At 41.1% G+C, this 26445-nt stretch overlaps 1 protein-coding gene across 1 annotated transcript in view; it reads left to right on the top strand.

Moving 5' to 3' along the window:
• Window positions 1-14371: 14371 nt before the first annotated feature.
• Window positions 14372-26445, top strand: part of LOC147642322 (uncharacterized) — a 42029-nt gene continuing 29955 nt past the window's right edge. The window contains exons 1-3 of the mRNA XM_086805148.1: window positions 14372-14574; window positions 14938-15292; window positions 15475-15600. Coding sequence (XP_086661274.1) covers window positions 14441-14574; window positions 14938-15292; window positions 15475-15600 — 615 coding nt within the window. The 5' untranslated portion in view covers window positions 14372-14440. The remainder of the gene's footprint in view (window positions 14575-14937; window positions 15293-15474; window positions 15601-26445) is intronic.

The raw sequence follows: 26445 nt of genomic DNA on the forward strand, positions 1-26445 counted from the left end.
CATTCTTAGGGGTTAAGGTATGGTCCCGGCTTCTCTATTAATTGTTAATAGTATCTATTTGATTGATTTACTATTTAAAGTTTGTATTCTTTTAAACAACAGCATATGCCTTAATAAAGAATGTCATATCTCGCAATCTCAAGTTGAAATGCAAAAATCTTTGTGAAAAGGATTGTTTTCTTAAGAAGGTCACATGGATTCGAGTCCTATGGTTTAGTTGAGTAAATGGATTATTATCTTGGTTAAATTAAGGTACAGGTACAACTTCTCCCTGCCTTGACGCTGCCCCGTCCTTGTGCTTGTGTAGCCGGACGACGGAGACGTTAGTAAGGCCCGGAGTTGGCCCATGGTATCCCTCATACCATTGGGAGAATGAGGTTTTCCGATTGAGGCGAGTGATTGTGATGCTGCCTAGTTCTGAGGGCCCAGGCTAGTGTGGTGAATTAGCCCACCCTAGTGCACAGACATCCCTCTGAGGGGCGGGAGGATCGAGCGATGGAGGCCTGAGAGGGCGACAGGCCGGCTTAAGTCCTCGCCAGCGGGCCGACGATGAGGTGTATGGTCCTGTAGGGTTTTGCCCAGCATGTAGAGGCTGGAAGGCCAAATTCTATAAGAGAGCCGGTATGGCTTGTATGAAATTGATCCATGTTTAAACTTTATTTTTATAAATCTTGTCTTTGACATTATTGTATGGTGGAAAAAGGCTGTTTTAACAAACCTTGTGAAAAGGGCCTTAATTAAGGAACATGTTTATTTATGTCAAACAGTGTGGTAGGATTAATTAGAAAACAAATTGACGCGTGAGTAGGGTAGAAAGTGGGAGGATGGAATGCCCCGACGGCACCATCCTACGGACGGGTGGACCCGATTAGTCGGGTAGCTTTCCAACATATTAAGTGAAAGCCCTACATTAGATAAATAGGTTCTCGGGCAATTCTATTCTAGAAGACTAGGCCAGCGGGGGCTGTGCCTTGCATGGATGAGGAAAAAAGCGTTGCCTCTAGAAATCAAGTCTTGTAGTTGCCCAATTTATGATGAATTACCCTATGGGTGATTTGATTTTTAGAAGACCACGCTCCCCCCTGCAGGATAGAACTAGGTCTTACCTATGAATCGTATCCTTGAATCTCTGCATGGCCAAGGTGTCGATGAGTAGGAAATTTTTCGCTAAGATAAGACTTAGTGGACTATCTTAAGTGTTTCCCCTATTTTTGGAAGGGGGAACCTTACAAGTGGTATCAGAGCCGATCTTAGTTCCTAGGATTTGTTTTTCAAAGGTTAACTATCAAGGGATTAAAACAAGTGATTATTTATCATAAGAGGACAAATCAATCATCTCTACTGGCCATAGAAGTGATCTGAATATCCTCACATGTTGAGACAATCATCCTATGAAATTGTGCTTGTATCTTGGGGGTGCATACGCAAGATATTTGTACAATAAATTTGAGAAATAAGATTGGAGAGAAAACCTTTTGTGAGGAAAACATAGGGTGATCAAATTAAGAAACTAGTGAGAGACTGAATGACTAGAAGGATAAACCGAAACTTTGTTTAGAGAAATTTTTAGGATATCTCATTAATTTGTATATTATAAATTATTAAGATTATAACTCCATTAAGATTTGAATAGTTGACATGTGAATGCCATCCATTGGATGCTTTACACTAGCACGATCATCCAAGATCTAGAACCCATCTTAGACAACATGGATCTCACATGTGTAATTCCTAGAGGATCATGCTCTTAGAGGTGTTAATCCCAAGATACTAGATGTGTAATTTTCAGAAAACTAATCATCTCAGATGTGTCAATCCCAAGGCACCAGATGTGTAATTCTCAAAAAAATGAAGATCTCACATATATTAATCGAGAGTACCTTTAGAAGTAGCGCTATTAAAAGTATTTGATAGTTTTGAATTTTTAATGGATATAATGAAAGAAGCAAGCTCACCCTTTCTCGCATTTAAAGATCGTCGTAAGAAATGCCAAATTAGTTGGAAGCCTTGTTGTCAATCTAACCCACTAGAACCAGAATCAATTTATGAGATGCCATGAAATTACACCTTCGTGAAAGGTTTTGTCCTCCAAGATTTCGAGAGGATAAAATGAATGAATTTTTGGAGCTAACCCAAGAAAGGAAGACCCTAAAAGAATACCACCAAACTTTTGTTAAACTTCTCCGATTTGCTCTAGAGATGGATGAGGTAACTCTTCTCCATCGATTCATTTGGAAGCTTAATCTATCTTTGAATAACCTCATCAAGAATATAAAACTATCCTCTATTTTAGCAGCCATAATTATAGCCAGAGACTGTGATAAAGTTTTTTGATATAGAAAGTGTCGAGAAGGACATGAGTCCTTCTCATGTTTAATCAAGAAGAGGTCTCCTAATTCAAGAGGAACATCAAGCCCACCCCTGGCTACAAGGAATCATGAGCTAGAGCAAAAATTAGGTCAAGAAATAGGGATAGCAGGGTTAAAGATAACCAAATTCAACAAGTATTTCTATGAGTAAATAGAAGAGGATTGGTGCAAGATTCATGTGAAGTAATGTGCATGATGAATAGAGGTATTCTACAAGACGATACTAAGATTATGAAATTGCTATCATAGGCTAGATTGCATAAAGGATTGATTCCCTTACGTTTCTCCATGATAATTTGTTAAGTACTATATTACATGGAGGTATAGAATAAGGAATTCGAAGGTTCATATCATATGAGAGGTATATGGATGCATGAAGTTAGGATAATAAGGCCAATTAACTTTAGAATAATAAAGATCTTTTGGAGGCACAACAAAACGAGCCAAGCACATGAAATAAAGGACTCTTTAAGAACAATGTTTAGATAAAAGAAGATTTTTACCTAGTAGTGGGGACACCACTTTGGATGAGACAGGAGGATTTACTTAGATACTACCCCAGCTCGCGAGATGAGGACATCTCGAATCTTTTAAGTGGGAGAGATTGTAAGATCCCCTCCCAAGCCATGTATGTATGTGTCTCTTTTAATATAAATTTCAATAAGGAAAGAGAGTGTAATTAGAGAAGAGTGAGACAACAAGGTTAGAAACATTAGGAAAGTGTTAGAATAAAAATATTAGCTCCAAAAATCCTAAAAGAAATAAGAACATAAGAATAGTTCTATTAAGAGATAAGTATCTCCAAAAATAGAATTTCGAGTTTAGGTGATAAGAGGTCATATTTAGAGTACTTTTACACATTTAGAGTCCATGCATACTAAAAATGTAGAAAAACAACATGTTTCTAAAGATGGCACGTTTATGGCTATATACAGACGTTTTTGTCCATTTTGCCCGTGCTAGCTGGTTGACCAGATGCTTTCCCGTTCTTTTGACTGGTTATATGACCATATTCTGAGTTTTAATCAGAGAGTTATGGCCGAAACAATTTGCTATTTCTGTCAGGGTCTCTACAAAGAGAAAACTGTGAGAAGGCAGCAAGTAGCCTCAAGGTAATCCTAGAGTTTAAGATGTATATATCCCTTCATTCTTATCTAATATCTTAGAAAAGAAGCTTAGATTGCTATGGTCTATCGGAGGAAGAGACCAAAACTCCATAGCTTTTCTTTTAGAGAAAGAATAGTATGCCATAGTCCTGTATAAGAGAAGGCTATTTTGCCATAGACCTTAGAAAGAGAGAAGAGTCACAGTACGAGTAAGAGGAGATAAAGCTTGGGGATGATTGGATGATTTCAATCATAAGACAAGGTATTAGAAGACTCTATTCTCATATGTCAAGTTCTAAAGCTCTTGTTAATGAGCAAAGGCAGCGATAAACGATAAATTTCTATAAGGTATATACATATTTTGTTTTTCAATTATATATCATTCTTAGGGATTGAGGTATGGCCCCGACTTCTCTATTAATTATTAATAGTGATCTATTTGATTGATTTACTATTTAAAGTTTGTATTCTTTTGAACAACAGCATATGCCTTAATAAAGAATGTCATATCTCGCAATCTCAAGTTGAAATGCAAAAATCTTTGTGAAAAGGATTGTTTTCTTAAGAAGGTCACATGGATTCTAGTCCTATGGTTTAGTTGAGTAAATAGATTGTTATCTTGGTTAAATTAAGGTACAGGTACAACTTCTCCCAGCCTTGACGATGTCTCGTTCTTGTGCTTGTGTAGCCGGACAGCGGAGACGTTAGTAAGGCCCGGAGTTGGCCCATGGTATCCCTCATACCATTGGGAGAATGAGGTTTGCCGATTGAGGCGAGTGATTGTGATGCTGCCTAGTTCTAAGGGCCCAGGCTAGTGCGGTGAATTAGCCTACCCTAGTGCACAGACATCCCTTTGAGGGGTAGGAGGATCGAGCGATGGAGCCTGAGAGGGCGACAGGCCGGCTTGAGTCCTCGCCATGAGGTGTATGGTCCCGTAGGGTTTTGCGTAGCATGTAGAGGTTGAAAGGCCGAATTCTAGATCATCGGCAGTATAAAGGAAAAGAATAAGAGAGCCGGTATGGCTTGTATGAAATTGATCCATGTTTAAACTTTGTTTTTATAAATCTTGTCTTTGGTATTATTGTATGGTGGAAAAAGGCTGTTTTAACAAACCTTGTGAAAAGGGCCTTAATTAAGGAACATGTTTATTTATGTCAAACAGTGTGGTAGGATTAATTAGAAAACAAATTGACGCGTGAGTAGGGTGGAAAGTGGGAGGATGGAATGCCCCGACGGCACCATCCTACGGACGGGTGGACCCGATTAGTCGGGTAGCTTTCCAACATATTAAGTGAAAGCCCTACGTTAGATAAATATTAAGTGAAAGCCCTACGTTAGATAAATAGGTTCTCGAGCAATTCTATTCTAGGCCAGCGGGGCGGCTGTGCCTTGCATATGGATGAGGAAAAAAGCGTTGCCTCTAGAAATCAAGTCTTGTAGTTGCCCAATTTATGATGAATTACCCTATGGGTGATTTGATTTTTAGAAGACCACGCTCCCCCTGCAGGATAGAACTAGGTCTTACCTATGAATCGTATCCTTGAATCTCTGCATGGCCAAGGTGTCGATGAGTAGGAAATTTTCCTCTAAGATAAGACTTAGTGGACTATCTTAAGTGTTTCCCCTATTTTTGGAAGGGGGAACCTTACATCTTGACTCTCCGTTGAAGACCAACCGGCCAACCAACGAGATCCAGTATCAAAATTTGATTCACAAACATCTTTCCTTTTAGTCCATCCGAATCTTCCTTGACGCACGCATGGGTGTCCTAGCAACCGCGAGCCCGTGCATCACCTAGTCAGAACCCTCTAGGATCCTCCTTAGATGTCCTAGCACTTCACTCAGGGACCGCTTCGTCGTGGTCCTCGCCCATCGTATCGAAAACGTACCATTTTATTCGTACCGAGGTTGGTCAAGACCTCGGCAGGCTTTGTCGCGAGCGACGTCCCTCGACGACTCCCCGCCAGCTGTTCCAACGAGCCTTCTCTTAGTAAAACACATGCCAGATGTTTCCTCCAACATTCTAGCATAAAACAATCCTTTAAATGAAAACAGAGGTTCTAATGCAAGTAAAATTCCCAGTTTGATATTGGTTCCACAAAACCTCTTTTTCCATAATTCTCAATTTCATAATGAGGATCCTTGATCTCTCATCAGGGTAATCTACCCATCATTTGACTGATTGTCCAACTAGATTCTTGGTGAGTTTGGTCAAAGAAAAACTAGTTTATTCAACGGTAGTCTATTCTTTGTATTTAGGAACTAGAATTGGTCACGAAGTTTTTGCTTGAATCAGATCGAGAGATAGACAAGTAGGTTTATTGTCCGGCCCTCTCGTAGTCTAACCAAATTCATTCGGTTTAGTTCTAGCAAGGATTCCTTCAGATAAACATCTAGTTTTAGGTAAATACGAATTTAGTGATTTAACCACATAAAATATCTAAAGATATTCTTTCTACCATTTAATTTCTTAACCTTAATACCCTAGGTAGAATTATGGTGGAAATTCATCTTTTGACACTAAAAATTAATTCAAATCCTTCTTTTCTTAAATATCATAAAAATTCTTCTTTTAACTAAATACCAATATCTATTTTTTTGAATAAACTTGAAATACCTCCTTTTCTCATTTAATGAGTGCAATCCAAATGTCATGGGAATTTCTCTTTTATCATAAATTAAATCTATCTAAAATTTCTCTTTAAATTAAATAAAATATTTAATATTCCAAATATACCAATAGTTCTTCTTTTTCCATTTAATGATTGAATTCCAAATATGATGGAAATTCCTCTTTCATCATTTAAATCTATTCATGCATAAAATAATTTTAACTAAAATTTCTCTTAAAAATTACATAAAAATATCCATTAATCCTAACATGACAATAATTCCACTTTTTCCATTTAAATGGTTGAATTCCAAATATGGTGGGAATTCCTCTTTCATCATTTAAATTTATTCATGCATAAAAATAAATTTAACTAAATTTTCTCTTAAAAATTAAATAAAAATATCCATTAATTCCATTATATTAGAAATTCCAATTTTCTCATTTAAATGATTGAATTACAAATATGGTGGAAATTCCTCTTTCATCATTTAAAATTAATTTATGTATAAAAATAAATTTAACTAAAGTTCTTCTTTAATCTTAAATAAAATATCCATTATTTTTATATTCTAATTTTCCTCTTTCTCCATTGGAATAAATGGATCTCCATTATCATGGGAATTTCTCTTTTATCATAAAAATAAAATTACTAGAAATTTCTTTTTTTCTCTAATTAACTATTTAGCATAAACATTAAAAATTAATTTTCCATGAATATGATAAGAATTATTCATTTAACCTAAGATGACTAATCCTAGAATATGGTAGGAAGTCCTCTTTTCACATTATGCATAAAAATGATTTATGTGTTAATTTTCAAAAATTTCACCATAGCTTCGTTTGCTATTACTGATAATTTTTAATAATTTTGAAAAGCATAAGGTTTAGTAATACAATATGATAGAATAACTATCATTTGGACTAATATCCAATTTATGGACTTAATCCCTAAGTTTATCATAATTTAAGTAACATAAATGCATTAAAAAGCCATTTCTTTGGCCTCTAATTTGACTAGCATAGAGTTTACTTTTAGAATTAAGAATTGCTCCATGAGAAGCATCATTTGAATATAGAATTGGTCATACGAATGACCATTCTTTGGGGGAGAGAGAGAGAGAGAGATATATATGCTTAAAAAAATATTTTAATTTAAGAATAAATGTAAATTTTATGTGATTAATCATTAAAATTCATTACAGAGCTTCATTTGCATTGAAGAACCATTCAATTGAATACTTCTCAAGCTTGAGAGGGGTTGAGAAGTGAAAAACATTTAGAAGATTAAGAAAAATCATAAAGTCACACCTTACCTCTTGTTTTGCTTGATTCTTTAGTCTTAGGAGAGGCCCCCAACCAATCAATTGGTTAGTATGTTGAGGAAGGCTCCAAAGAAGGTTGAAGAGAGAGAGAAGCTCCAATCTCTCCAAATTGTAGAGGATTTTTCGAGGATAATAGAAAATATGCTTATTGTAGAGTAATACTGGCATGGTCTAGTTCACATATGAGAATACAAAAGAATGAGCGTCTATTTATAGGTGAGGGAGGCCACTAACTGAGTCCAACTAAGTTCTAGAATTTTCCAGCTTCAGTTTGGCTGAATTTGGATAAGATTTGGACCAGTTTGGCTCCCTTTTTTATTTGGTTTGATCCAAGAGAGAGGAGAGATAAAAATATCTTAATATTTTTGAGTTTAAAACTCATTCACATGTGTAAAATAGGCACCTCCTTGAAGGCTCCCCCTTTCCTTACCAAGGTGTCAAAATGGTATGATTACTCCAAAATATCTCATTTTTTTAGTAATATTTCATAATTTTTAACTAATAAATCTTGTACTCAGTCAACTCTTCGTCTTATGTGGGCATTTACTCATTTTTGGGTATTTTCTTTTATTCGTTGGATTTATCTCATCCCAACACTTGGATTAATCTTATTGGTCCATAGGGACCTTAATTGGACCATAATCTAAAAATTTCAGAAAATCTTGACCCTTAGGCTAAGGTCTTTTAAATTATTTTTAATTGATTCCTAATGCACCTTGGAAAATTTATTTTGATTTTCTATTTCAAGGAAACATATTTTTGATATTTATAGACTTTATATATCCAAAAATATCTCAATATTGAATTACCACTCTCTAGAAATTTTTATCTCACTAGACAAAAACAAGGAAAAATAATATTTTCTTGTATTCTGAAATAGGGAATGATTACAGGGGATTGAAGTAAAAGCTTATTCATTATTCAGGCTGAGGAGGAATCTTACATCCTCTCCCACTTGAAAAACGCGAGATGTCCTCATCTTACAAAGTGGGGGTAATCTTTCGCCAACTCTTCTTCTTTCTCCTAGGTGGCGTCTTCTAGAGGGAAGAACTTTCACTTTACTAAAAATTCTCTGAGGACTCTGCTCCTGAGAATCTTCTCCCGAATGTCAAGGTTTTCCTTAGGTTGGAGTACCATCTGGCCTTAAGTCGGAGAAATCAATTGTTCATCATCAAGCACTTGAGTCGGGCTGGGTACATACTTCTTAAGCAAACTGACATGGAATACATTATGTACCTTGAGATGGGGAGGCAGAAGAAGTTTATAGGCTAGATCGCCCACTTTCTTAATAAGAGCATATGGCCCATAGTATCTAGGAGAGGGCTTCTTGTACTTCACTAAGGATAAAGAACTTTTTGGTCGTACTTGAATGAAGACCATATCTCATTCTTCAAACTCTCTCTCTCATCTCTTTTTATCTGCATACTACTTTTGCCTATCTTGGGCTACCTTTATATCTTTACGAATTGATTACATTTGCTGGTCCATGTCATCAAGCATTTGTTTGGACATTTCGACTCTGATCAATGGGTCAGACCAAGTCAACAGTGTAAGGCAATCTTGTCCATATAAAGCTTTGAAAGGACTCATCCCAATGCTTCGATGTGATAAGAAGCATTGTAAGCAAGTTCGACTAGATGCAAATGGCTTAACCACTTCTTGGGTTCCTTGCCATTCCACAACATGACCGAATGATATCTTCTATTACCTGATTCACTCTTTCAGTCTGGCCATCTGTTTTGGGGTGATAGGCTGTGCTGAGATCCAAGAAAGTTCCTACTGTTTCGAAGAATGCAGTTCAGAATTTCGATGTGAATTTGGGATCTCTGTCACTTACTATCCTCCTGGTGGGTAACCCATGCAATCTAAAGATCTCTTTAAGGAAAACTCTGGCAACATCCACTGCAGTGTATGTTTCTTTCACTGGAATCAGATGGGCAACTTTGGTTAGTCTGTCAACTACTACAAAAATAGAGTTGTAACCTGATTGCACTGAAGGTAATCCAGTGACAAAGTCCATACTGATACATTCTCGCTTTATTTGTGGAATGTCTAGAGGCTATAGTTTCCCTGGCATCTTGACTCTCTCTGCCTTGACTCTTTGACACATTAAGCATTTTCGCACATGATCAAGTATATCCTTTTTGAGTCCTAGCTAGAAGAAGATTTTCCATAGACATATAGGTTTTTATAAACACTAGATGTCCACCTATAAGGCTATCATGGGCTCCTCTCAAAATTCTTCCCTTTATTCCCTCATCATTGGGGATACATAGCTGATTATTATAATACATGCATCCTTCATGCAATTTGTACCCAAGAACTCGACTCATTTCTTGAGGAGTCTTGCTTTCTTGCATAATCAGAAGGTAGCAATAGGGGCAAAGAATTTGTCCTGTATGATTTTCTCCTTTGCTTCACTGATCAATGGATTTGACACCACTGTAATTGCAAGCAAGGAGGCTTTTCTGCTGAGCGCATCTACAACCACATTTGCTTTCCCTGGTTGATACTTAATTTCAAAATCAAATTCCTACAGGGTCTGCATCCATCTCCTTTGACGCATGTTAAGATCCCTTTGGGTGAAGATCCACTTCAGACTTTGATGATATGTCATCAAGGTGAACCTCTGTCCCAAAAGATAATGTCTCCACAACTTCAGAGCATACACTACTGAGAGTAACTCCAAGTCATGGATGGCATAATTTCTCTGATGTGTTCTGAGTTTTCTAGATTCATAGGCCACTGCATGACCTTCCTGCATAAGAGCACTGCCTAAGGCAAACCCATTGGCATCAGCAATAGCTACCTCAAAGGGTTTGGTAAAATCTGGCAATTTAAGGACAGGGCTGATTACTAAGGTTGTTTTTAGCTTGTCAAAGGAACTCTGACACATTGCAGTCCACTGAAAAAGTGTACTCTTCTTGAGAAGGTTAGTTAAAGGGGATGCTATCTAAGCATACTTAGGTATAAAGATCCTATACCATCTGGTTAATCCTAGGAATCCTCTAACTTCCTTTACTGTCTTGGGTTCCAGCCATTCTATGACTGCTTGGATCTTTGCGGGGTCAGGAGAAATCCCATCCTTTGACACTATGAATCCCAAGTATTCCACCTGGTCAACAGAGAAAGAACACTTGCCCTTTTTGTCAAAGAGTTGGTGTTTCCCTTAGAATTTCTAGGACCTTGTGCACATGATCTTCATGATTTGCAGCATTCTTTGAGTATACCAAGATATCATCAAAGAAGACAAGAACAAAATCATCCAAGTATTCTCTAAGAATATCCTGCATAAGACGATTAAATGTTGCCAGGGCATTAGTCAATCCAAACGGCATGACTGTGAACTCATAATGCCTATAACGAGTATTGAATGCTATCTTTGGGATGTCTTGGTCCTTGATTCTGATCTGGTAGTACCCAGATTTGAGATCTATCTTTGTGAACATTTGGGTCCCACTTAACCGATCCAGAAGTTCATCAATGGGACTACTAGTTCCGGTGGTCCTTTCCCTTTTTTAGGTGCTTTCTTAGCCCTTGAGGTTTGATCCTTTGGCTTCTAAGTTAGTTGCTTTAAAGTTTAAGCTTGAGATTTTTGCTTTTGTGCAGCCTTGGATGCTTCTTGTGCTATAGCTCTTATCTTGTCTTGGAGCCTTTTTAAAGTTTAGTTGCTTGAGAGTTTAGCTCTTATCTTGTCTTGGAGCCTTTTTAAAGTTTAGTTGCTTTAAAGTTTAAGCTTGAGATTTTTGCTTTTGTGCAGCCTTGGATGCTTCTTGTGCTATAGCTCTTATCTTGCCTTGGAGCCTTTGAGGTTTGATCCTTTGGCTTCTAAGTTAGTTGCTTTAAAGTTTAAGCTTGAGATTTTTGCTTTCGTGCAACCTTGGATGCTTCTTGTGCTATAGCTCTCTTATCTTGTCTTGGAGCCTTTTTATAGTAGTATTAAAAGGGAGCATTAATAAAGGGGATCGTATTATGAACAAGTTCTCCTTGCACACTTAATATTTTAAGGCTTGTTGATACTTTCCTCACCATCCTCACAACATGTCTTCTGCATATTTACATGACGGCTAGACATACATGACATTAGTTGCACATGACCCTCTATTCTAAAGTTTGGATTGTCATGCCCCATGGGGTTGAGCGGTGCCATACCCACCATGACACTTGTCCTTTGCCTACATGCCCCATGGATTTGGGCAATACAGTACCCATGGCACCCCTTTGCCTACATGGCCGAGATGGCAGGTGTTCTATGAGCTTGTGTGCCTATTAAGCGGTTACCCTCATGGATTAGTGGTTTGAGGAGTAATTCTTGGAGCTCTTCCTTAACTCAGATGACATGCATTCCTTGCTTCTCCTCCATATCAAACCTACATTCCTTGGTCCTCCTCCATACGAAGTGAGTGGAGCTAGAACTTTGTTTTATGGTAAAAGAAGTAGAGAGGAGAGAGGAGAGAGCTCAAGCATATTCTATTGCAAAAGAGAGAGGAGAGAGCTCAAGCATATTCTATTGCAAAAGAGAATGATAGTTTGTTGCTTAATGTAAAAATTGCCTAATATACATGTGGCTAGTGTTCTCATCATCACACTTGTGAATATTCCATGGAAACTATATCTAGCCTAAGCAAGTATATACACGAAGTCCAAGACTTCCCCTACTTAGAATTAAAGCACACTAGTAAGACCACTTTATATAGTCTAGCATTGTCTTACAAAAGATAACCTTCGGCTATGAAATAATAAGATGGTGCAACACCTTACAAAAGTAGGATAGGGTAGGCCATGTTATAATCAAAGTGGTTAGCAACTAACTAAATGAGTTGAAAGATTATTGCTTGAAGGGTAGATCACTAAGTGGGATGCCATACAAGCTATCATTCAAGGACAAAGAAACAAGCTCCTATAAAGCCATACATATGTTGCATAAATGTCTCCATATAGAGGAGCCAAGTATAGTAACTTGGAGACCCTAGCTCCAAGCAAGCAAATGATGGCCCTACTCATCCCAGATGAGAAGTCAGCAATCTTGCCATAAGGTTCTGCAATCCTTTATGTGATTGCCATAAGGTTCTGTAATCCTTTATGTGATTGCTTTTCCAAGCACCAAGAAAAACATTAAAAAACATTTAAAAATCAGTCTTAAGGCACCTCACAGACAATAGGCATGCATGTTGTTTCGATGAAAAAGAGTTGAGTATAATAGCTTGCAGACCCTTTCTCAAAGCAAGCAAATTCCCCTGCTCATCCCAGACAAGAAGTCAACCCTTGCCCCATTAGTGAGCTCTTGGTAAGTTTATGCAACCCTTTATGTAATTGCTTTTCCAAGCATGCAATCTTAAGCAAGAAAATTTTAGGCTAGCAACACTATTGGGAAGTAGATGGGTTATTGTTGTGCTACCCTGAGGATGTTGAGATTATCAACACCATTGGGAAGTAGATAGGTTATTACTACCTTTAAGATTATCATCACCATAATAGGAAAAGAAAAGGTTAGTAATTTATTAAAAATAATGCAAATAGAATTACAAAAGGTGAGCTTAAGAAGTAGCTAGATTATTGCTACCTCCAGGATGTTAAGGTTTCCAAGCATGGAGTCATAAAGTAAGAAAATTTTAGGCTAACAACACCATTGGGAAGGACGTGAGTTATTATTGTGCTACCTTAGATGTTGAGATTATCAACACCATTGGGAAGTAGATGGGTTATTACTACCGTCAAGAATATCATCACCATAATAGGCAAAGCAAAGGCTAGTACTATATTAAAAATAATGCAAATAGAATTACAAAAGGTGAGCTTAAGAAGTAGCTACCTTCAGGATGTTAAGGTTATCATCATCACCATAATAGGAAAATGCCTCTATGCAACTGGGTTTTCACTTTTCATGGGGAAACTCCTCCTTTGTATGGGAGGATGAAATGTGGGACCTAGTATGTGATTTGCTGAATAGGAAATGGGACTTAAGTTTCTGCAAAGTTTTTGATGTAAAAAAAGAAGAAGAAGGGATAGGGCTGTTAATATTAATTAATATATGTAACTATTGTTCCAAAAAAAAGATTTTATTCATTAATAAGATGGCTTAATTAATTATAGTAGAAGTATAGGCTGCCACCCTTCGCACGAGGGGTCACCACGTACGATTTCGCAAATTCGGTACAAACCCACATTTTGGCTTTCCTCTCGCCATGCGTGATGCAGCTCCTCTTCATTATTCTGAGAACACAGACGATGAGTTAGAAAGAAGCCTTTTCTGAGGCCTCCATGGATTCTTCCAGATCACTCTCCAGAACCGTCTCGAGCAGACCAGACACCCATCATCAAGCAGCCGAGCAATCGTACAACTCAGAATACAACGCATTTGAACAGGTGAAAAATCTAATCCTGAACGCTTACCTGAGACCGAAATCCGTGATCCTAATGCTAGCCCTAACCTTATCCCTAGCCCTGCAGTGTCAGAAAATTTCACTTATTTTTGGCATCTATGGCCATCTGACAGTACATTTTTGCGTTGTAAACTTTGCAGGATGCTGATGCATACGGGGAAATGGGTAAGTACATTATTGGAAAATTATACATTAGGGTTTTTGCAGATAAGAGTGCCAGTTAGGGTTTTAACAGATAAGACTACCATTAGGTTTTTCGTACAGTTAAGTTTCCGCAGACAAAAATAGCATTAGGGTTCTCAACAGATGTGTACACCACGTTTTGCAAGAAAAGTGTGCAGTTAGGATTTTTTACAGATAAAATTCTACTAGGGTTTTGCAAAAATATGGTTTCAAGAAAAGATTGCCTTCAGTGGCTTCAGAAAAGCATGGAGTTGAGGAAAATGCAGTTTCACTAGCTTTTAGGAAAGGATAACATTAGGCTTTTCTTGGGAAAAGCTTACCATTCAATTTGGGGTTTTCATTGGATATCACTGCAACTCTTTAAGGTTTTTCTTCAACATTTTGGATTGTGTAAGACATTCAAGTGTATGCAGATGAACGGCGAGTACTTCTGGCGATTACTGTGGAGATAGAGGAGGGTCGTATGGAGTTGATTGCTGTGCGGGAAGGGGATTGTGCAGAAGATGTGGCAACAAAGTTTTGCAAAGAGCACTCTATCCCCGACCGATATGTTTCCCCTTTGACAGAGCATATTGTCAGCAAGCTTCAAGACGTCAGGTACGTGCCATCACCATAACGAGTATTGGCCCCTAGCAGATCCAGTTGATGTCAAATGCATTATGAGTAGACAGTTGATGTCAAATGCATTATGAGTAGACATTTGATGTCAAATGTGAGATATAAGACGACTACATAATAAGCACGAGTTTTAACAATATCTAAATGATTTGAGATCCTTCATTAATATAACACTTATTGAATCAGAATAGAACAAGATCAGGTGCCCTTATCATGGGTACCGCATGCCTCATTGTTTTGATGGACCTGAATATCAGCCCTTTGTCAAAAATTGCGGTCCTCTGGGGCCAGCTTTAATGTTTCTAAGAAGGCTTGTGGGGCTTTTGAAATGTTTTTTTGCAGCAGCTTGGATGATGCCATTGTCAATCATGATGTTACTAGCTCAATGGTTGACGAAGCTAGGCCTCAGAAGAACTTGGACATGGGTCGTGGGGAGGACATTTCCCCGACCAGCATATCCCAAAGGCATAACCAGGCCCATTCTCTGTTTGAGAGGACCCAACCAAAACTGTGTGATCACAAACTATGTTCTCTCAAGTCTTTGCTTGATCAAGAAACCCCCAAAGTGAAAACAAGGAAACCAACTGGTCACCATGTGTTACCTTCCTTTGCAAGTTTGGCCAAGTTTCAAAAGGTTGAGCCATTGTTTGAAAAGAAAATGGAAGCACAAAAATCTTCCCAACTCTCTCCAAAATCGGTAAAATTGTCAGAAGATGAAGAAAAAGAAGAATAGTAATAGTAATAGTAGCAGTAGCAGTAGTAGTAATAATAATAATACGAGACATCAGGGTCTGTTCATGTAAAACCAATTTAATTGAGGAATTTTGAGAGGTTTGTTTGTAAGCAGACCACTTATGGACATTGTTGGACTTTGAACAGAAGGCAGTGTATACAAGACTCTATGTGGAGTTTCTGCGGCACAAGCAGCGAATAGAGGAAGAGAAAAAAGTGTGCTTAGAACAGTACCGGGAGAGGCTGGAAAGGAATAAGCCTACATACACAAAGGTGAAAACTATTGAGGTTCTTTGATTAGCCATGCCTTATGAGGCTTCTACGTTTGAATTTCTATAAATGCTTCAGTTTGAAGGGAGAAACACTTTGCCACAGGAGCCTAAGCTTGGGCTACACAACACAAAAATATAGATTTGATGCCAGCTCTAAGCATGGACACCACTAAAACAAGTGGACTCTTAGCTTTGACACGGCAAAGCATAAACCAAACAAAATGCACGAAACAAGAAACCTCTTCACTTCACATTCATCTCTACAGCAGTATGTCACAGGCCTCTTCTCTCTCTCTCTCTCTCTCTCTCTCAATGCAGGTGGAAGCTTCCGAGGCATTCCACAGGACAAGTCCGAAGCAAGTTGAACTGGTGTCCGTTTGTTTCAGGTAGCCTTATGTCGGTTCGTTTCAGGTGGCTTTATGTCAACAAGGAGCAAGTTGCTGTATGATTTCAAGGCTTGGCCTGAATCAGACTAGCAAAATTTGTACCAGGGATGTTTGCAGAGAGTGTTACCCCCATCTTGCTGGTCTCGCAAAAGCTCTTGCCCCCCTTTTTGAAAGCCATCCTGTTTGACTTCAGAATCTCTCTGAAGCCCAACTTCTGCGCTTTTTTTTTCAGCACTAAAAACTGATTGAAAGAGTCTCTGCACCTACAAGCTGTGGGAGGTTGACATGTAAGAGATTGCCTAAGCTGGAAAAAGTTAATGTAAGCAACATCTGAACCTTCAGAAAGCTCTCTTAAGTTATTGGTTTGGGATATAATCCGATGCGGAGTGAAAGAAGTCAGTTGGTATCTCCGTGAATGAGATACTACTGACTTCCGGAATTCTGTTGAGGGTATCTGCAACCTGATTTGCCACCCTCTCCAATAAGGGATCTCAAACATTGAACCTGCATGTGCTCGACCCATTTGGCTTTCGTCTCGGGCTGTTACACACATATTTCAACAAATGGTGATCTGTTTATGCATCAAACCTTGCACCATACGAAAAGTGTCTCTAGATTTTCAATTCATGAACCACCACCAGAAGTTCCTTTTCTTGCGTAGGATATTGTAACTTTACTTCTTAAAGTTTCTTACTTCAGATCTCCCATCCTTGTACAAAGCCAAACCTATTGCAAGATTATTGGTATCCGTTTTACCATGAAATGTTTCTTTCAGATTCATAATTTGCAACATAGGTGCTGAGGTAACTAGCTGTTTTAACCCTCTAAAGCACCAATCTAGTTCCCCATTCCAGGTCACCTTCACAACTATCCAAAACACAACTAACCTTGCCTTTCTGGCTTCGGTTGCAACCTTGGTGTGAATTTCTAGGAAATCCTATTTCACTTGTCTGATAGTCTTGGGGACAAGCCACTCAAGAAGTTTTCAAGCTTTGTATGGGTCTATCCTCATACCACTAAATTGTAACGACGTGCCCCATATATAAAAGTTCTTATTTAAGAAATCACACAAAGACTCATTTGCTGTTCACATGCACCCTGCATTGTGGTGCTATGTGACACATTCGCTAAGGATTCACTCCAACATTATAGAGTATTAATGCCCTCTAGGAATATTTGTTGTATGCCATGGTCCCATTGTGAGCCTAGTTTGGGACAAGTCAGGCACGAGCTATGTAGGTCACTCTTCTTGTAACTATTTGGTCCTTCTAGCTCTATTTCACATGATGAAACCCATGCCCGACACCAGATAGGTGGAAGAAGACATGGGGACAGGGTCCATGAAACCGATCCCGTCAAGTGGGAAAGACTCCGTTGGACACCCACACGCTTAATAGCACAACTTTAAAACCACAAATATGAAATGGACAACTTAAAACAACTTGAAATTTAAATGAAATGAAATGGAAAGATGGACACCAGCACTGGGGCCGGAACGGGCCGACCCCCCCCCTCAATATATGATATATTTATTGGGAGTATTTAATAAATACAATGCTCCATGGGTTCAAAGAACCAGATAATGTCCATGTACATATGAAAACAGTACCAAACAAGTAGGCTCGAATTTCGATGTAGAAGCTCGAAGCAGAACGACCACTAGTGTGGTCCAATCTCTGCGGTCCTGTGCTTTCACTGGGCTCCGCGGAGAGCGCCTCACTGGTGTTCCGAGACCACGCACAAACAGGCGCTCTCGTACTAACGCCTGGCTCTCCCGATCTCAGCACCTTTGGACGGAGGTTCGCCAATACAGCTTGGACAACCCGGCACCGAACGGGTGTGGCCGTAGAGGGATGAATCCCTTATCAGATTTAAACATATAATACTTTACTCAAATCTGAAAGTCACTTACTTGTAGATGGTTGATAGAAGACCAAAACTTGTGGTGTTTGTGCAGAAGATGAAACCACCCACGAGATGTGAAGTTCCTCAGATGAAAACTCAATCGCCTCGTGGTGAACCTAGTGCTGCTGTGGGTAGGCGCAACTAGCTGTAAACAAGGCGCAGAGCCTGTTGAAGGTGGCCCACGACTGTGTGTAGAAGAGGAAAAACAGCGCAGCCTTCAAGTTTGCAGCCAGCTGTAGGAGTAGGACAATAGGGTAGTCTGCTGGTGAAAAATGCGCAGCCTGCAGAGCCAAGAGAGTCGCCTGCAAAAGGGTCCTGGAGTGCAGCCTATCAGCAACCGCCAGGGAGATGTGGAGGGGCTTGGCTGCAGAGGAGGTACAGCCGTACAGAGGGAGAGTCGCCTCCTGTAGGTGGTACAGCTGCACAGAGGGAGCCGCCTGTGAGAGCAGCTGCAGCACTTCAGTGTCACCTGGAGTTGCCTGTAGGAGATGGCGTGGAGGAGCAGCCGATTAGACCCCAGCCGCCTGGTTGTATGCAGCCATAAACAGCCGCCTGCTGGGTGTGTAGTTCAGCTACACCTGGCTGCAAATCTGCGCAGCCCACCTGTAGGAGAGGTGATGGGATAGGCGCCTGTAGAAGATTATGCGCAGCCTGTTATATAGGAGGCAGCAGCGAAGAGGTGGTAGTGATGATCGCCGGTTGATAAACATGCGCCAGATAGAAGTGATTCCTGCCACGATTGATGAAGAGGGTCCCTTGATATAAAATATTAAGGTGTAGTTAACTCTTGATACCCACGCATGCATGTGGGGGGATTAGTGGGGGTTGGTGACCATGCCCACCCCCACACTCACTTAAAAGTGGGGCTCCCCACCTTGGCCCCTAAGTGGGTGCCCAAAGGGGGTGCCCACTTTTAAATAAGTGTGAACCCCTAACCTTATAAATCAAAGGGTTAGAATATAAAACATTAAAACAATAATACGTCAAGCAGGCAAACACACGAATACATGTCATGCGAAAACAGTTTCAAGCATGCAAAATATGTGTGCATGTGCAAAAAGTAACATGGACATATCTCCCGTTCATGGAACATGTACAAAATATCTGTCGGCACAAAACTGGCACGACATAAAAACATAAAAACCTGGTCTTCCTATGGAGTGACAGTCCCATAGGTAAGACACAGTTCCAAGCACGAGTTTCCCTATGGTGTGACAGTCCCATAGGTAAAACACGGCACGAATACTGGCTCTTCCATGGCGTGACAGTCCCATGGATCGAGCACAGTCCAGGTCATACACGGGTGGCACTGATCTGGCTCCCGTCCATACGACACCATCCTGTTAACACACGGGTGGCACCAGTCTGGCTCCCGTCCATGTCAGCAAAATACTGGCCTCTTCACACGAGACACCGGCCTGGCCTCAAGTGAACGAGACGCAAAATCTAGGAATGGACCAAATGGTCGGCCAATTGGTGACATCCCCCCGGGCTTCTAAAGAGTTGACCTCAACTGAAAAGCCTGAAGATATGCCTGCAACAATTGCGGATAATCTGCAAAATAATCTTCATTTACCCATTTGGCATCAATAGGCAAATAATTTTTAAACTTCACAAGGTATCTCCTGGAAAGCTTTCCTGCAGGTAGCTTTCTCTCCTTGTGAAAAACAATCTGTTCTGGCTGGAGGATCTCCTCAAGCTCTTCAATTTCTGGCGGATCTTCTGTGACAGGCTTATCAGGATCTGGCCCCACATATTTCCGAAATAGACTCACATGAAAAGCATTGTGAATCTTCCAATGGCTAGGTAAAGCAAACCTGTAGGACACTTCATTGATCTTGTGAATCACCTTGAAGGGTCCATAATAGCGAGGAGAAAGCTTAGGATATGATCCTTCTCGTCCTGGCCTCTTCCGAAGCCTAGCCTTCTCAAATTTCAGCAATACCCAATCACCTTCTTTGACTTCCATGTCCCTTCTATGCTTGTCAGCAGCCATTTTATGCTTATCCTGAGATCTTGCAATGGCTGTCCGCACCTGACCAAAGGCAACATCCAAGTCACGAACATATTCATCAGCTGCAAAAATCTCATCCTTAGTACGAAGGATGGGTGGCAAGACCACTCTGCCATAAATAATTTCAAACGGAGCCTTTCCTGTGGAAGCATGGATCGTATTGTTGTAGGCAAACTCAACAAGTGGAAGATACTTCTCCCATGCACTCTTTTGATCTGCCACATAACACTTCAACAAATCCAACACGGCCGAATTTGCAGCTTCACTTTGGCCATCCGTTTGGGGATGATAAGCTGATGAAAACTCAAGCTTAGTACCCATATTATCAAACAAAGCCCTCCAAAATAGGCTTGTAGTCCTGGGATCTCTATCCCCAACAATGGATTTAGGCATACCATGATGCTTGAAAATATTAGCAAGAAAAAGCTTTACCATATGATCAGCTTTAATGGTTTTCTTGACAGGCAAGAAATGAGCTTGCTTGCTAAACCTGTCCACAATAGTCCAAATAGCATCATTCCCATGCTGGGATCTAGGCAAATCCATAATAAAATCCATCGTGATACTTTTCCAAGGTTGCGAGGGAATAGGCAATGGCTGAAGCAAACCTGGAGGCTTTTGCCTGTCAAATTTCACCTTTTGGCAAGTAATACATGCACGCACATAAGTCTCAATGTCTTTACGCATGCTTGGCCAAAAGAAATACCTCTGAATCATGCGAGTAGTAGGCATGATACCTCTATGACCAGCATATGGTGGAGCGTGACATTCGTCCATAACCTTTGGACGCAAATTCTTCACCACACATAGGCAATTGTCCTTCATGAGATAACCCTCGTTGATAACATAAGAGGCATGTGAATGACCAGCCATCAAATCAGTCCATATATGGCAAAAATCAGCATCCAAATGATACAAATCTCTCATAGCAGATAGATCTCCATGAGAGGCCACTGAGACTGCAGCAACATAAGGCCTCCTAGATAGTGCATCGGCCACCACATTTTTCTTTCCTGGAGTATGCACAATCTGAAAATGAAACATGGAAAGAAAATTTGCCATTCTCATCTGCTTCTCTGAAAGCTTGGTTTGAGATAGAAAGTATCTCAAGCTTTGATGATCTGTCTTGACTACAAATTCAGCCCCAAGAAGGTAGTGTTTCCAAATCTTTAAGGCGTGAATTACAGCCAAGAGCTCTTTCTCATAGATATCCATATGAAGCTCAGCATCATGCAAACGACGGCTCTCGTATGCAATTGCATGCCCTTCTTGATTTAGGACAGCTCCTATGCAATCACCACAAGCATCACATTCAACCACGAATGACTTGTGCAAGTTAGGAACAATCAATACTGGACCACATATGATCGCATGCTTGAGCTGCAAGAAAGCATCCTGTTCCTTTGAAGTCCATTTAAAAGCAGTTTTCTTCTTCGTGAGATCATGTAGAGGAGTGGCAATCATAGCAAAATGCCTTATGAAACGCCTGTAGTATGAACATAATCCCAGAAAACTACGTACTTGATGTACGTTTTGCAATTCGGGCCAATTCCGAATGGTCTCTATCTTTGCAGGATCCATTGTAACTCCATCCTTGGATACAATATGTCCCAGATAATGAATCTCTGAAAGGAAAAACTCACTTTTCTTGGCATTGACGAAAAGTTTATGCTTCCGTAACTCTTCGAACACTGTGACCAAATGAGTTCTGTGTTCCTGCTCATTCTTGGAGAAAACCAAGATATCATCAAAGAAGACTCCTGTAAACTTGCGATGGGGTCGGAATATCCTATCCATCATACGATTAAAGGTAGCAGGAGCATTGGTGAGACCAAAAGGCATTACCAAGAATTCATATAATCCGAAAGCTGTCCTGAATGCAGTCTTATGGACATCTTGTGGCACCACGCGTATCTGGTGATAACCACTCTTCAAATCAAGTCTGCTAAAGCAAGCTGAACCATCAAGCTTATCCAAGATATCATCAATACGTGGAATTGGAAATCTGTTCTTGATGGTAAGCTTGTTCAAAGCTCTATAGTCCACACACATACGGAATGATCCGTCCTTCTTTTGAACAAGAAGCACAGGAGAGCAGTAAGGTGAGGAACTGGGCTGAACCAAACCTTTCTCTAAAAGCTCGTTTACCTGCTTCATAATTTCTTCTTGTTGTGCGGCACTCACTCGGTATGCGGGTTTGTTAGGAGGAGAACTACCTGGCACAAGATCTATGCGGTGATCTTCGGGCCTTTGGGGAGGTAATTCACCTGGCAATGAGTCAGCAAAACAGTCGTTGAATGCATTAAGAAAATTCAGCCTATCATTAGACATAGCATCCACATTTTGTTGATTTGGCACAAGACTATCACGCACAAAAACCAAGTACGCTGAAAGACTCTTTTTCATTGCTTTATTAATTTGGATGTGTGATACAACTGGGATAGAATCCCCTTCTTTGCCAGCATCAATAAAATGCATGCGGCCTTTATGCATAAAGGAAATCATATTAGACTTGTAGTCTTTGCGGGGCTCAAGCCTATGGTGCCACGGCTTGCCCAACAATACATCACATCCATTCAGTGGAGCAACTAGAAAATGCTCATTATCAAGATAGCCCTGTATATGGATACGCAACTTCCCAATCAAAGGGGTAACCTGCACCTCTTTACCAATAAATGCAGCTTCGGCTTCAATCTGAGGTCCCATGTTTTCAACCTCAATACCCAATGCAGCTGCCATTTGCATAGAGATGAAATTGTCAGTTGCACAGTCATCAAACATAAAAAGTGCGGGCTGATCCTTGATTTGCCCCCAAGCCTTGCAAACCATACGCTCTTTTGCATCATGACCTGTATTACCTTGCACATCAGGAACTGCATGAACATTTGCTTTGGTGTGCTTGTCCTCGTGCTTTGGTTTGCGATCTGGGCATTGCCGAAACATGTGGTCTTTGCTACCACAAGAAAAGCATTTTCCATCCTTAGCATATTGCTCTCTTTGCTCCGGGGTTAAGCCGAATTTGTTCTTCCTTGGGCCCTGTTCTTTAGATGTGTTATTTTCAGCTTTACCACCCTTGTAGGACTCCCGGAAGTTCTTTTTAGGTGGCTGTCCGCCCTTTTGCTGATTTGGGGCAGCCTTGTCCTTCGCCTTGGAACCTCCTTGATCCTGCTTGATCTTGAGCACCAATTGCTCTGTAGCAAGGGCAGAAGCTGTGAGTTGTTGCAACGTATGTTTTGGGTGCAATTCAATACCCGATCTATATGCTGGTTGCAATCCAGAACGAAACTTCCTCTTTCTTTCATCCTCTGTGATTAGCATGAAGGGAGTCACTTCCAGCAACACTTTCCAGAATTTGTTAACATACTGTTGCACACTCTCATTATCTTTTTGTTCCAGCCTGTCCCACTTTTGAGTGAGAGTTTGCTCCGCATTGGGTGGCAAGAACTGAGCATAAAATCTATCTTTGAATTCCTTCCAAGTAGAGATGGGATCCTTGGTGATCTTTTCAGTGATCCACCAATGGGCAGCAGTCCCTTTCAGAAACATGCTAGCATGGCGCACCTTTGATTTTTCTGTGAATTCCTCATCGCTAAAAGCAATGTCGAACCGTGCCACAAACGCTAGCACCTTAGAAGCATCATGTTCACCATGAAAGACATCAAATTTGACAGATTTATCACCTGCTTTGAACTCCTTGAGCTTCCTGGCATGAGGCTCATGGTCCTCTCTTTTTCTTTTCCCCTTATCCAACGGGGTAGCCCTGTCTGCATGGGCTCCATGGGCCATCATAGAAGCTTCATGGGGCACGGTGGCATGTGCTCCACGAACTCGAAGCTCAGATGCATGTGACTTACCTGCATGTGGCATGGTCTCTCCATGAGACAACTCAGAAGGCAAAATTTTTCTGGAAGTAGACCTGTCACCATGAGATACATATCTTGCATGCATGTGACTTTCGTGCCCTCCATGAGCACTGGCATACATATATCTGTCAGGCTTAGTGCCTTGGGGAGAGGATGCATGTCGAGAGGTGACAGTCACCTCTTCCTTTTGCATAAAAGATTTCAGCCTCTGGGATGCGGGATCTCCATGCTTCAAACGAGGTGGATTTCTGAATTTCAGTTCTCCGTCATCCCCCTCTTTGATATCACCTTTGCGAAGGAGATAGGCAAGTGCCAACTCCCTTGGTTTCTTGCCCACTTCACGAGCCATTGATTCAAAGGTTACATCAACCATAGCATCAGCCTTCCTGGCTTCAATAGCACTTTGTAGATGGGGATCTTCATGCAAAAACTTCAATTCTTGCTCTTGAGCCTGCAAAAGTTTTCTCATATGTTCCATTTCAGCCCTCATAGCTTCAGGCTCTTGTTCAAGCATAACTGTCTTTCCTGGAGACAGTTGACCCTTGGATTCACTATCCATAACCCTTTCAAGGGGCTTGTGCCTACCACGCAGGGCATCAGACCCACGAGAAGCACTAGATGGACCCCTCGAATTTGGTACTTCCAAAGGGTTGCCTTGGCTGTCCATTGTGTTCAAAGTTTGCTAAAAGCGGGATGTCCAGTACACAGGTTCGTTTCCCCACTAGGAAGAGGGAAACAACCGTGCTCTGATACCAATGAAACCGATCCCGTCAAGTGGGAAAGACTCCGTTGGACACCCACACGCTTAATAGCACAACTTTAAAACCACAAATATGAAATGGACAACTTAAAACAACTTGAAATTTAAATGAAATGAAATGGAAAGATGGACACCAGCACTGGGGCCGGAACGGGCCGACCCCCCCCTCAATATATGATATATTTATTGGGAGTATTTAATAAATACAATGCTCCATGGGTTCAAAGAACCAGATAATGTCCATGTACATATGAAAACAGTACCAAACAAGTAGGCTCGAATTTCGATGTAGAAGCTCGAAGCAGAACGACCACTAGTGTGGTCCAATCTCTGCGGTCCTGTGCTTTCACTGGGCTCCGCGGAGAGCGCCTCACTGGTGTTCCGAGACCACGCACAAACAGGCGCTCTCGTACTAACGCCTGGCTCTCCCGATCTCAGCACCTTTGGACGGAGGTTCGCCAATACAGCTTGGACAACCCGGCACCGAACGGGTGTGGCCGTAGAGGGATGAATCCCTTATCAGATTTAAACATATAATACTTTACTCAAATCTGAAAGTCACTTACTTGTAGATGGTTGATAGAAGACCAAAACTTGTGGTGTTTGTGCAGAAGATGAAACCACCCACGAGATGTGAAGTTCCTCAGATGAAAACTCAATCGCCTCGTGGTGAACCTAGTGCTGCTGTGGGTAGGCGCAACTAGCTGTAAACAAGGCGCAGAGCCTGTTGAAGGTGGCCCACGACTGTGTGTAGAAGAGGAAAAACAGCGCAGCCTTCAAGTTTGCAGCCAGCTGTAGGAGTAGGACAATAGGGTAGTCTGCTGGTGAAAAATGCGCAGCCTGCAGAGCCAAGAGAGTCGCCTGCAAAAGGGTCCTGGAGTGCAGCCTATCAGCAACCGCCAGGGAGATGTGGAGGGGCTTGGCTGCAGAGGAGGTACAGCCGTACAGAGGGAGAGTCGCCTCCTGTAGGTGGTACAGCTGCACAGAGGGAGCCGCCTGTGAGAGCAGCTGCAGCACTTCAGTGTCACCTGGAGTTGCCGCAGGAGATGGCGTGGAGGAGCAGCCGATTAGACCCCAGCCGCCTGGTTGTATGCAGCCATAAACAGCCGCCTGCTGGGTGTGTAGTTCAGCTACACCTGGCTGCAAATCTGCGCAGCCCACCTGTAGGAGAGGTGATGGGATAGGCGCCTGTAGAAGATTATGCGCAGCCTGTTATATAGGAGGCAGCAGCGAAGAGGTGGTAGTGATGATCGCCGGTTGATAAACATGCGCCAGATAGAAGTGATTCCTGCCACGCTTGATGAAGAGGGTCCCTTGATATAAAATATTAAGGTGTAGTTAACTCTTGATACCCACGCATGCATGTGGGGGGATTAGTGGGGGTTGGTGACCATGCCCACCCCCACACTCACTTAAAAGTGGGGCTCCCCACCTTGGCCCCTAAGTGGGTGCCCAAAGGGGGTGCCCACTTTTAAATAAGTGTGAACCCCTAACCTTATAAATCAAAGGGTTAGAATATAAAACATTAAAACAACATGTACCATATACTTACCACCTGTTCACATGCACTGAAACTTGTCAGAATACAGGGCAAACTTCACGACTCACTGGCAGGCGTCCCCGCTCAGTAAGTAATACGTCAAGCAGGCAAACACACGAATACATGTCATGCGAAAACAGTTTCAAGCATGCAAAATATGTGTGCATGTGCAAAAAGTAACATGGACATATCTCCCGTTCATGGGACATGTACAAAATATCTGTCGGCACAAAACTGGCACGACATAAAAACATAAAAACCTGGTCTTCCTATGGAGTGACAGTCCCATAGGTAAGACACAGTTCCAGGCACGAGTTTCCCTATGGTGTGACAGTCCCATAGGTAAAACACGGCACGAATACTGGCTCTTCCATGGCG

Source organism: Cibotium barometz, chromosome 1 (genome assembly GCF_041138505.1).
Source record: "Cibotium barometz isolate CiBa-2024 chromosome 1, ASM4113850v1, whole genome shotgun sequence".
In the NCBI taxonomy this organism is placed as follows: domain Eukaryota; kingdom Viridiplantae; phylum Streptophyta; class Polypodiopsida; order Cyatheales; family Cibotiaceae; genus Cibotium; species Cibotium barometz.